General features: G+C 40.8%; 2 protein-coding genes across 6 annotated transcripts in view; both read right to left on the bottom strand.

The window, feature by feature from the left end:
* Positions 1-2,331, bottom strand: part of ebf3a (EBF transcription factor 3a) — a 51,543-nt gene extending 49,212 nt beyond the window's left edge. Inside the window, exons 1-2 of one of the 4 annotated variants that reach the window (XM_032511783.1) lie at positions 1,518-2,331; positions 558-714 (exon numbers count right to left, since the gene is read on the bottom strand). In XM_032511783.1, coding sequence (XP_032367674.1) covers positions 558-714; positions 1,518-1,651 — 291 coding nt within the window. In that variant the 5' untranslated portion in view covers positions 1,652-2,331. Of the gene's footprint in view, positions 1-557; positions 715-1,444; positions 1,465-1,517 lie in introns of those variants that run through there. The other 3 variants (XM_032511781.1, XM_032511782.1, XM_032511785.1) reach the window with 3 other exon arrangements.
* A 6,264-nt stretch (positions 2,332-8,595) lies between these two features.
* On the bottom strand, positions 8,596-11,744 carry LOC116686750 (interleukin-12 subunit beta). 2 transcript variants are annotated; one of them, XM_032511804.1, is made up of 8 exons: positions 11,566-11,744; positions 10,897-10,987; positions 10,537-10,821; positions 10,318-10,423; positions 9,766-9,998; positions 9,457-9,629; positions 9,179-9,300; positions 8,596-8,676 (listed from the first exon to the last, which is right to left on the bottom strand). In XM_032511804.1, the coding sequence occupies exons 1-8, from the start codon at positions 11,617-11,619 to the stop codon at positions 8,631-8,633; spliced, it is 1,110 nt and encodes a 369-aa protein (XP_032367695.1). In that variant the 5' UTR covers positions 11,620-11,744; the 3' UTR covers positions 8,596-8,630. The 2 variants fall into 2 exon arrangements, with proteins under 2 accessions (XP_032367695.1, XP_032367694.1); XM_032511803.1 differs by lacking the exon at positions 8,596-8,676 and having other exon boundaries at positions 8,714-9,300.
* Between the last annotated feature and the right edge of the window lie 333 nt (positions 11,745-12,077).

The raw sequence follows: 12,077 nt of genomic DNA, 5'->3' as shown, positions 1-12,077 counted from the left end.
AAATGTGTTAATGACACTGACCAATAGTTGAAGTACATTTAGATCTAATAAAAAATAAGTCGATACCAAATGCAGATGAATAAAACAAGCATTTCCAGTCAAACACTCACTTTTAACGCCACTTGCAAACAGATCAATGTTACACTTGATCGACGTATCAAATATTGATATTGATGTTTGTTTAGGAAATTAAATATCGTGTCTGACAACACCTGCAGGAATAAGGCAACACGCTGCGCTCAACTGTCATACAAATATCAATCAATATCTTGTTGTGGACACTGGCGCGCTTGATTTACAACTTGAAGCAAATTCGTTTAAAATTGACTTCGAAGGATTTAAAATTATAAAGAAAAACTAAATTAAACAGAAATGAAAACCACATCTAAGAGCCTCCGGGATCCATGACCCTGCTCTGTGCTAATTCATCACTTTAACTCAACAGTCCAGAGCGCCAGGCCTCAGTCCATGCTCCGCTGCAGCAAAAGCTTATTTTAAAGATTTTATTAAAAACTATCACGTGGTGAAAATATTTTTTGTGACATGTGCAAACTCACCTTTTCCTTCTCTACAAAGTCAATGTAGGTGGTTCTCTCTATTTCCACCGGCTGACCCTGCCGGTCGTACAAAGCCAGGACGAAGTGGAAGAAGTTGGACTTGCGGAGGTTGGAGGGCGGCTGCTTCTCGAAGTGTGCCCGAGCTAGACCCACTCCGCTGCGGACACAAGCACAAACCAGCACCATCCACCACGAAGGCAATTAAAATAAGCGCATTCAATACAAATGCAACATGACACATCTGCTTTCAAAATTAAATCTTCAGTTGCTTATGTTTCAGTCAATGTCCATTTCAAAATCCCCACGTCATTTTATTTAAAAAAAAACAACATATTTATAATGCGCACAAAGGCCCATTAGTTTAATCAACAATAACATAATCAGACATTACGCTATAGGCCTAAACGCATTAATTATGCTAATATAGATTAAATAATAAAATATAATTGCTTTCATGATAGCATGGCTGCTGTTGATAGCAGTGTGATATTTAATTTTTAAAATGACCAACTTGTTTTATAGTAAATCATTCTATTTTATAATTTTAGAGAAAATAAAACTGTAGAATTCAAGCTGGACAAAAATATTAGTGTATGCAAAAAGTACCAAAAAAGGAAACTACCACCGAAGTAAGGTGACGATCTCACACGCACTCTTACAGCACACTTTCCAAACACAGAAGTTAATCCAAGCCCACATTTAAACCTGGAAACCTAAAAGTGCTTGGAGGTAACTGTGCTTTCAGTTCGGAAATATGCTAAACCACTCGGAGCCACATACAGCATGATCGTGTTGGAGTTAGAGCTAAAAACTTTAAAGCCAGCAGGAACAGTGGTTATCCAACTATAGTCCTCTGGGAACGCTTGCAGCCGCTCCGTCTTTAATACCGCACTTTTGAACGTGCTCTCCCCCGGTCTCACGCCCCGGTGCAGCGCAGCGCCAAGGCCGCCTCAGGCTCACCTCTGGGCGGCTGTGTTGGAGTCCAGCACTCCGGCGCCCTGCATCCATGTCCGAACCGCGTTCATCCCGGCCACCATGGGCTCTTCTTTCATACTACTCCCACTCCTCTGGATGCTCTCGTGGATGCCAAACATCAAAACGCACCTTCACACTGTCGCTATCTCTCTCACTCTCTCTTCTCTCTCAATCCTGCTCTCCTTGGCTCCCTCCTTTCTCCTGCCTCTCCTTCTCGTCTGTTTGATCGCGCTGTCAGAGGAGCAAAGTGGCGTGGTCTACTTCACTTGGCGTTTAGTTGCGTGTGTGTTTCTCAAAGTAAACAAAAGATGCGACATGTGGAAGGAAAAGGGGAGCTGTCAGCATCCAGGGTTAGCTGCACCTCATGTCAGCGACTCAACAAGAAAAAGAGGGAAGCAGTAGGTGTGAAGATGAACAACGTTGAGAGCGATGAAAGGGGAGCGCAGGATGAGAGGGTGGCGACAGTCCCCCGGATCAAGGTGCAGCTGACAAAAACTGTTGCAAAATGTTGCTTTTCTGCAACAAACAGTCCACAGTGTCAAAGAACCCCAAGGAGATGAAACGCGCTCACCCTCCTTCGCTCCTTCTATTTAAAGTCTTCTCCTCTGTTCAGCTGAATGAAACGGAAGATTACGCGCAATTAAGAGGCAGTCCCGGGCAACAGCGACTCCGCTCGTCGTCAGCTCGTGCTCAGCTCCTGCTCTGGTGCTTTGCGCTCTATTCTTCCCTGAGGAATCACTTTAGACCATCTCTGGGATGCCAAACAGGAGGGAACTAGTAGGTGAGAGAGGCGTGGTGGACAGAGCAAGCAGGAACGCCCCCAAACTCAGTTAATAACACGGACAATCAGCTGTCCACCAACCCGACCAGCACGCTGCCCGCCCGCCTGCCTGCTGTCCCCGCCTCGTCCCACGCAGCGTCCCGCCCCAGCCACTTAGCCAGAAGCTGTGCACGGCGTGCACGCGCTGTGTGTTTGTATGTGTATGTGCGCGCGTGCGTGTGTATTCTGCTGTGTCTGTTTGTGCACGTGTTTAGAGTTGACTATCAGACATGCAGTTTTCCCCTGCGATGCAGGGGCAGAGTCGAGAGGAGACCCGGGCCGCTGGGTGCTCTGTGTGCTGCAGAACAAGACCATCAAACGTTAACAGTTGGGCCTCATTATGGGACAAAAAAACATGAACAGCACCATCAGAGGAATCCATTTGAAGAACCGTCTGTGCGCGTTTAATTGTACTGTGTCAAATGAATTCACCACTAACAAACGAACACCCGTGAATTTCCCACGTTTCGCATGATTGTTTCTTTGAAAGAAAAATACAAAAATCACGTAATTTCAACATTTGAAATAAAATGTTCATGTCGTGTTTTCCCAAAAGAACTGAATCAACCAAGCGCTCATTCAGAGTAACAACTCTTGCAGATTATGAGCTTAAGAAAGTTTCAGCTCACAAAAAGCCTGGCAGCCACTGCGCACATTTTTCTGTTACAGCCCGATGGTTTGAAATTAGCTTTGATTAGATGCATCACATAAATCTTGCGGGACTAAGTGCTGAATCCAACATAAATATGAGGATTATAGCTGTGTCCCGTTGTCCCAAAATTGCTCAATAACAGAAAAAGAAACAACACACAAACATGTGAAATAAAATGTGCATGCATGGTTGCTAACAGAACCATGAAAGTGCACGGTGGGCTCACATGCACAACCCGAGCAATCATGCAGAGACTGGGCATGGTACAGATCTCCACATGCTCTCCAGACCTGGTTTCCCCAGTCGTTACAAAGTCATTTCTAAATTGTCAAATTTAATTGTCTAGGGGCCATGTGTTCAAGAAGTACTGTTTGGTTCATCATAATGAAATGGGCAGAATGAGAGAGTCCGTTTGACGGTTTGTTTTATCAGGGGGACATCTTTGAAAATTAAGATTTTATCAGGAATTGTTGAAATGGATCAGTTTGACAGAGATTAGTAAAACTGCACAATTAAGAACACAATTTTGTGTAATAGGATTTTATTTCTGTAATCCTAATCATCTACAACGAGTTTTACTTTCATTTTTAACAATTATAAATTTCTTTGAGTTAGATGTCATCCTCCCCAGTGCAGCCAGCAGTCTCAGAGAGAGAGAGTCTCAGCGGAGTCTAATAAACGCCATAAACGGTCAAGGTTGGACACCACACCCCCACAATCATCTCATCATTCTCTATAGATGTTTATGGATGTCTCCTGCTGTGGGAGGAGAAATGGGAGCACCCCACCACGTGAGTACACAATATCATAAATAGTGATAAATAAAAGCAACGTGGGATAAAATGTCTCTCATACTGCCACACGCATACAGGCGCGCCCACAAACACACACACACACACACGTTCAGCGCTATCCTTCAGCACATTTGCTTGATTGTGGCCGAATCTCTCGGTCGGAATGCGGGCCAGCGCGAACACCCGAGCCCTCCCGGGCCCTTGGGGTGGCATATATTTAAATCCCCAACACACACTGTTAGCCCAAATATCATTGCCTCAGTATCCAAAAACAGAGATGTCAGTGGGGGCCTGATGATCCAGCCATGTTAATACTGTGATTTATGAACTCCATGGCACCCAGTCATAAAGGTTTGCAAAATATCTCCGACTATTAAGCACAGGCAGGAATGCGCAAGCCATGTAAACCACGTAAAAGCGTGTGTGTGTGTGTGTGTATGTGTTTGTGTGTGCGTGCGTGTGCTTGTGTGTATGACTTCCATTCAAGTGTCTACATATGGGAAGGCTAGTAAAAACTCTGCGTTCCAACTCTAACAGACATTTTGAAGGAAGTGATCAGAACGGAGTTGTAGTACAACCACCAGATGGTCTCTTAAATCAAAAGGTTGGCCTGATGATAATAATGGCCTGGTTGAATTGAAGACTCATAAAAATGACTAGTTGTAAAAACCAGGCATATGCTTATGAGAATGGGCCTTATGTCCAACAATATGTTATCTAGTCGACATAAAAAGACAAATATAGATGTTAATAATTTAAATATGTGGACAAGATACAAATAGTTTATAATTTCTTCGATACCTACATTGAAAAAAACAGTGTTATCGTGAGTGTGTATAGTTTCGAAAACGTGCAAGGAAATATTTTACCAATACTAAACTGAATTAAAAAAAAAATTGAATATTAAATCAGGGACAACAAACTTGTGTACTTGTAAGTCATAACCAATTGTAATTCATTATTTTTCTCCCTCAGTGCCACGCATATGTGGCCCCTCCTGATGATGACCTCTCCAATTCCACTGGTGGACTCGAAGACCTCGAAGACAGAAACATTTGGGGTAAGGTTGCCATCTAGTGGCATTACAGGACATTCCATGACTAAACGGACAACATTTCTCGTCCTGTTTAAATCACTTGTTTTCTCAAAAGTAGCACCTGCATAGTAAGAGGAAAGCAGGTAAATCCCATCAGTCCAAGTTGTTGTTTCTCTGCTACCATTAATGAACATGGTCAACAAATGTGGACAAACTGTGGACCCATGAGAACAAGTTGGAAAGGTAATTTATCTCGTAGACGCCACCAGAAGATAAACTGTCTAAAGCTGTTCTTCTTAAGGGGGATTTGCCAGATGCTCTCAAATGTTCTTGTTTTTTAAAATATTTTTCTGAATGAATTCATGTCTTTGTTTCGAGTTTTTGAAGTAAATGACGGGTATGGATTTTTTTAGTTTTTGAATGGAAAACTTATATCTTCTGACTAACTTCTCCATTTGCTTTAGACAGTTCAGTTCAGCTGTGTGTTCAACAAAATGATGTCTGCTTTAGATTTACCCAGCAGCCCCTTTTGGAAATACATGATCACAGTCTTCTAACCTTTTTCATGCCACCCTTTTCTGAGAAAAAGAAATTATTCACTTTTCTTGCATCAAATATCTTCACAATTCTCACATATGTAAAACATATTTTGGTCTTGTAGTGCTACTTTTTAGTGTCAAAGCATGACATCATAAAAGCTTTGAATATTTTCTTTTAAAGACATTTTATCTACAAAATTGAAGTGAGCTTTTTCCCCTAGTTTCATACTCAGCACTTAAAACCCTCTGAGCCCGAGACACTCGCCCTCGTGTAAAAATAGCACCTCTGATTTATAGTTGAATAATTTATCAACCATACAAGCCAGCGACTTACTAACGGTTGCGTCTGAAAAGTAACGAGTTAGCGGTTCCGGCGGTCTCTTCCGGGTCTTTCTAGCCTCTACAGGGGATTTTCTATTGAGCCTGGAACTTCAGCCTCTTTGGGCTTTAAATTCACACTGTTACATCCAAGACTGATCCACTTTATGTCCATAATTCATGCGTTTTGGCTCATTTCTGCGCTATCTCGCGGCTCCGTCTCTACTCTCTGTTGTTTAGGGAAATAGAGTCCCCAGTATGCCCATATATGGGAGACAACGTCACCATCTTGTACGGAAGGCCAGAGGGGACAAAAAGGCCAATAGGCTGTATGGAAGGCCAAGAGGAGCACATTTTTTACACACATTTGCTTGTGTAGCATTGCTGTGGGTGTAATATCAATAAATATGACATTATTGTGTTATTATTGGCATAAGTCAATGTCATGAGAACAAAAGCGTCTGGACTTTCTTTGAAATAATATATGTATTTTGTCAACTGTATAAGTTATAATGATTATTTCTTCACAGTGTGACTCCCAAGACATATGAGAAGTGTTTTAGAATGGAAAATGACTTATTTATTATTTATCTGTCTGTGATATCAATACATATCTGGAAGATTCATGTTCCGTTTTATTTATTTATTTATCTTTAAGGCCCTACAACCATTTTTAACATGCAAGTGACCTCACTGCAACCCAAATATTCTAATAACCCAGTTTGTCCTAAAAAAAATGATGTTCATATCTTGACTGTAGACAACAGGGTTGATGTTTACAAGCTTTTATATAAAATAAATCCAGACGGACAATAAACTGTAAAAATGGCCTTAGGTCTCAGAAGGTTAAAAGAGATGATGATTTCGGTCACAAAAACTACCACTTCTATTCAGCCAAAAGAGTTCAGTAAAGTGTTGTCATCAGGCCTGGGAACCCAGGGACCACTACACATGCTGCGTATTGACGGCTGCATTAAAACATTCAACTCTTTGACTTCATTTATATTCTTTGACTTCCAATATTCAGAGGCACGTTGTACACAATAGACAAGAGCCAACTGACTCATCGCTGCTCATAATGTCCATTATCTTCATCCCTGTTTCAGCTGCCTGCCTACAGCACATAACCACTCCCCTTCTTTTTATGCATGGAGAGCTTTGTCCTGAGACATACTGCTTACGCCTATAAGCCCACTAGTTGGACACTAGTGGACTCAGAATGGACTCAGAAAATAAAGACACTGGTTCATGAAGCTTCATTCGGCCATCACTGGTTGCAGCCCTATACTGTTTCTTCATTATTTAATATCAGAACTAAACATAAAGGTAAATGACCTCACACTGATCTGCGCCATGATCTTTCATTTGAACAAGGAGACTTATGGACATGTACGGATAAAGAAAAAGATGTCCACATTTCACTTTCAGCAGTGCCACACTGCATGCATTACAACAGTTACAGTAGATTACATTGTTCTTCCATTTATATGGGGAAATAGAGGCAACAAAGTAGAAACATTTCCCAAAACTTGTGCTCTCTGTACCATAAATCAAACAAGTATGTATGTAGTATGTGTGGTTTATCAGACCTGAAAGTGGTTACATCACTTCTCACACATCCTCTTCTTCTCTTTCTGAAGAGGAAGTGGAGAGACGGTCCATCACAACCTCCTGACCGGCCAAGTTACAGACCAATACTGGGAAGATGGCCTTATGTTGCTGTGTAGGAGAGATGTTGTTTGATTGGGCTTTTCATGGGGGTGTATAGATCTACCAACTTCAAAAACAATGTACTGGCATTTTGGGTTGTTTGGATTTGCTTTTCATATCTGAAGATATGATGCTGTTTGGGTTAGGGTTAGTGTGATTAAACCTCAATCACTCTCATGGTAAGGCTGAGTAAGACATTTCCTCTGCGGTCAGAGGGAAAAGTGCACTGAAGATGCGAGCATTGACTGATGCTGTTACAAAATAGCAGACACATCAGCCCCTTTTGTGACTAAAATGCCCTTCTGTTAGCACCCACTATCAATACACTGCACGTGAGAGTCTGCTCACAGGCGCGGATGAAACAAAGACTATTGAGGAACTCTGAGAGCTCAGTTTCAGTACTGTACTGTAGGTAGTCAATAGACCACTATGGACCATTCCATTACCTCATTTAGATCAGTTTATATGCTGCAAGTTGAAACCTGGATTTTCAAATTATTGTTTGCCAGCTGCAATGTAAAACTATGACTAACTACTTAAAAAAATTGTTTCACGATGTGAATCAGTCCCAACACTGTGATTTGGTGGTATGTCTGAGAAATTTCTAGTTGTACAGGGGGAGAAGGACCAAAAGAGCAAGCGAGGGATGGGAGAGGCGCACAAAACAACACTAAACTAGATGTGTCTCTCATGACAGGCAATAGAGGAAATACCAACTGTTCCAGGTCTTCCTCCAGAAAACAGGCAACAGACACAGTCCAAAGCTAAACAACAGTTTGGGAACTGGGAGTTTCCACCAAAAGCCACACTCTCACTTAGGGACAAGTCTTAACACTCTGAGCAGCTGATGACATTAAAACCCTTTGTTTATTGGTCATATAGAAACAGCTATTTTTTGCTTGTTTCTCTTCTCTAATAAAGGCCTTGTTAAAAGTGATAAAAACTGTGGTATAAAAACTCTGTCCAAAGTTTTAATAAAGACAATGTTCTCTTTCAAGTCTAAACATCACTTCTTCTAATTATGGCTGAGGCAAGGATGAAGCTGCTGATTGTAACCGTGAAACAAAGGACACAAACAAAAAAGAATGTATTCAATATTTTATTTCTTCAATTACCATTAAGAATATTAACATTTACAAGCAGCTCGATACAAGATAAAATGACTATAAATATATAAAAGCAGTTAACTAAACATAACATTTTAAGAGATTCTCTTTCTTCTGTTAAACTCATGTCTTGCTTTGCTGACGTTTGTTCTTCTTGTGTCTCCTCAATCTGTACTGGAATATAGTACATTAGGAAATGAGGTTGAAACAACTCTTATTTTACAATTTCTTTCAAACAATCAAGTAAAATGGTTTAATTTAGCACTTGTTAGAACTTACATCTTGCCAGTTCCTGAGTTTTAGCTTGATGCTGTCAAAAGGGTTACTATGTAAAACAGTCTCTTAATGAGAGCAAAATCATGTAAACTTGTAATAAAGAGTAAAATACATTCTCCCATTTTATCACCGTCATGTACCCATTTGTTTTTTTAGAATATTTGGCATCAAAACACACAAGAGAAAGTAGTGAAAACATCTTTTTTCTACAGACAATCTGGCAGAGAATTAAAGCTACTGAGAACATTTGTACACAGTTTGGTTTGGTTGGTCTAACCCTAACCACGGGGGGGGGGGAGTCAGTGACTGGCAGAAGGGGGAAAACACTGAGAAGAACTGATAGGTATTATAGGGGGAATAAATGCTCTAACCTCACACGACGGGGAGGAACTAATCTGATATAGCTCCACTCGCTCCATTTGGAGTTACAGAGAGCATCCTTAGCCCGGACACAGACAGCCTTAACCTTGTGCTTGACTTCAAACTGACAAATGTTGGTAGAGGGAACGGTCCAGGTCTGAGAAATAAAAATAGCACATATGAAATCACATCTTTTTGCATGTGTATTTCTATCATGGTTTGTGGGATTTCCCTTCATCTGACATTTAATTATTTTTAGCGACATGTCTTTATTATTTTCACTCCACAGTTCAATTCACTACCCCCCTCTTACCTTAGTGGCTTTTGAGTCAGGGCATGGGTTGTCACACTTTTTACATCGCCGCCTGAGCTGTGCAATCTCGAAAATGAGAGGGAAGTAGGAGTAGGGGCTGCTCCAGGAGGTTGGGTAACTCCACTCTATCATCGTAGTGTTGACTTTACCAATGCTCACCTTGTCGGGTTTCACTATTGAGGGGGGGAGAGCAAAAGATGAGATGTAGATGAAGACAGAACAGAGACAGGAACAGAGAGAAATACAAACAGATGAAAGAAAATGCTGTATTGTGTGCAGAAAAATAAAAATGTCACAGAGATGTCTCACCTATCTCTGACAGGTAAAAGCGTTTAGAGTAGATCTCCAGCAGGAAGTGCTCCGTCCTCAGGTAGACGGTGATGTGGATCTGCTGGCTCTCCTCGGCATAGGGGCAGTGCTGCTCCTCCAGGCACACGATCCTGTGTCCGCTGTCGTCTACTGAACAGCTGAAGTTACTCTGACCTGAAGAGCATGTCCAATGCTGGCCGCTTTCATCCACAGAACACTGGGTGTCAGATACACTGTATTAAAAAGCATACATATTTTACTTTTTATTGCGACAACACACTGATTTTGTAGTTTTGCTTTGATTTTAATGGAGGAGCTGTAACAACTTATCATGGGCAAACAGTTGAAGGAGAAAAACATATATAACTCAGGAGCTTTAACAGCTGTATTATTTTTACATGGAATCTGATCCCAAGACAGGACCTTGATCCCTAAATGACATGAAAAAAGTACTTTATTATGTCACTGTGTAGTCTCAGCTCTGACATGAGTCTGAACACTGTTATTGTTGGAGAGTGAGCGAGAAAACATTTCGGCAGATTGAGAGCTTACCGTTGAACATTGATGAATGCTACTTTGCCAACGCGACTGCTGTGCCAGGTCCACGAGCAGTGGAACTCCCCGTTGTAGTTTTGAGCGGAACACTTTAAATAACCTTCTAATGAGAGAAGTAGCATAAAGATGCAGAGATGGGGAACATCAAAAAACTAACAAGATGATTAAACACATCTCCATATCTAGCTGATTTGGAACATTTAAATGAGACAGTACCCTTGTCACTTTTGGTAAGAATTCTCCTGTTGGCTTCGACCTCTTGGATCAGAACCACGGTGTAATTGAGGAGTGATCCATCCTTGCTGTGGCAAGTGTAGTTTCCCCCTCCTAAGCTTTCTTCTAGCTGCAACAGATATATGTTTCCCCTCTGTTCTTCCTCCCACCCGTTCTTTTTCCAAAAAATGTCCCCATTTTTTATGTCTCTTCTCATGAGCTCGTCTGGTAGCTCCAGGCAGCTCAGGGGCTGCTGGCCCTCCGTGCCGTCCACCTCCACAACCAGAACTAAAAGATTAAAAGTGGTTTAGAAAGAATATTTAAACTTGGAATGAGTAATGTTTTCAGAGAGATGAAACATACTGTGGGGCAGCAGAGTCCAGTGGTTTGTTGGATTTTGATGACTGACTTGCAGAAATGCCCAGACAAACAGACAACAGACAAACACCGTCATCTGAATGACACAGAGAAGACAGAGAGGGAGAAAGTGAGATTTTGACAGAAAGAGAGCACAGGGGACTCTCTAATGGGACAAAGACATAACATCTTGAGGTAATGATACAAAAAAGCAATCAATTAATATTGTAATTAGTAAATGTATAAAATAACAGATAAAGTATGTAAATAATAGCTAAATAATAAATCAAACCAAAATAAAGAAATAGAAAATCTGAACTGAAAGTGTTGCCTTAAATCACACTCGCATCAATATGATCTAAATCAACTCAGAACCCTTCACCAAAGTTACGAGGAGCCCCTACCTACAGTATGTCTACATACAGAAGATTGTCATGTTTTCATGATACTGACAACATGTTTCCATCATGGTATTCTGAAAACATCCAGATCAAGTGCACATACTACATGTTTATTTACATTCCCCTTTCTATTTTTTCATTTTAAAACTGCAACTACATATGGTTCAGTTATTTTGCGGTTTATAATGGATTCCTCTTGCATCTTTTATTTTTATTTTTTTAAACTAAAGTTAAACAACTAACAACTTGAAAAATTAATCAAAAGCCCTCTTACCTTGGCTTCCATCTCTCTAACTCTGCGGTTCCAGGCGACCTTTATGTCCGACATGCTGGCCAAACTTCCCCATATTGACTATAAAAAATTCCAGAGGAACTTCACTTTCCAGCCAGTCGTCTGTACGGACAGATGTATTCAGCATCCCTTTACTCACTTCCACTGCCTCACTTAACTTCTTTTTTACTCTCTCTGATGATATATTGCTTGGACCTTCAGCTTTTTGTCTGAGAAACAATGGCAGTAGGGGCTGTCATAATTCCCACAACACACCCTAATGTTTCCATATCACAATGGAAATGCACTGACATGATTACTTGCAATATAAAAATACCTGATACATGTGTGCTACGTCACTGTGTTGCATCACATCAGACACACACTGTTACATCAAAAACAAATCTCCACTGCCATATTGGTCTGTCAAAAATGTTTCAGTGTTTCTTCTTCAAATATTTTAAAAAGAAACATTTGAAATATATTTTTACAACGTTGTTATGTTATAACATCTA

This window comes from Etheostoma spectabile, unplaced genomic scaffold (assembly GCF_008692095.1).
Source record: "Etheostoma spectabile isolate EspeVRDwgs_2016 unplaced genomic scaffold, UIUC_Espe_1.0 scaffold461, whole genome shotgun sequence".
Classification (NCBI taxonomy): Eukaryota; Metazoa; Chordata; class Actinopteri; order Perciformes; family Percidae; genus Etheostoma; species Etheostoma spectabile.
This window is presented reverse-complemented; position numbering and strand designations above follow the sequence as displayed.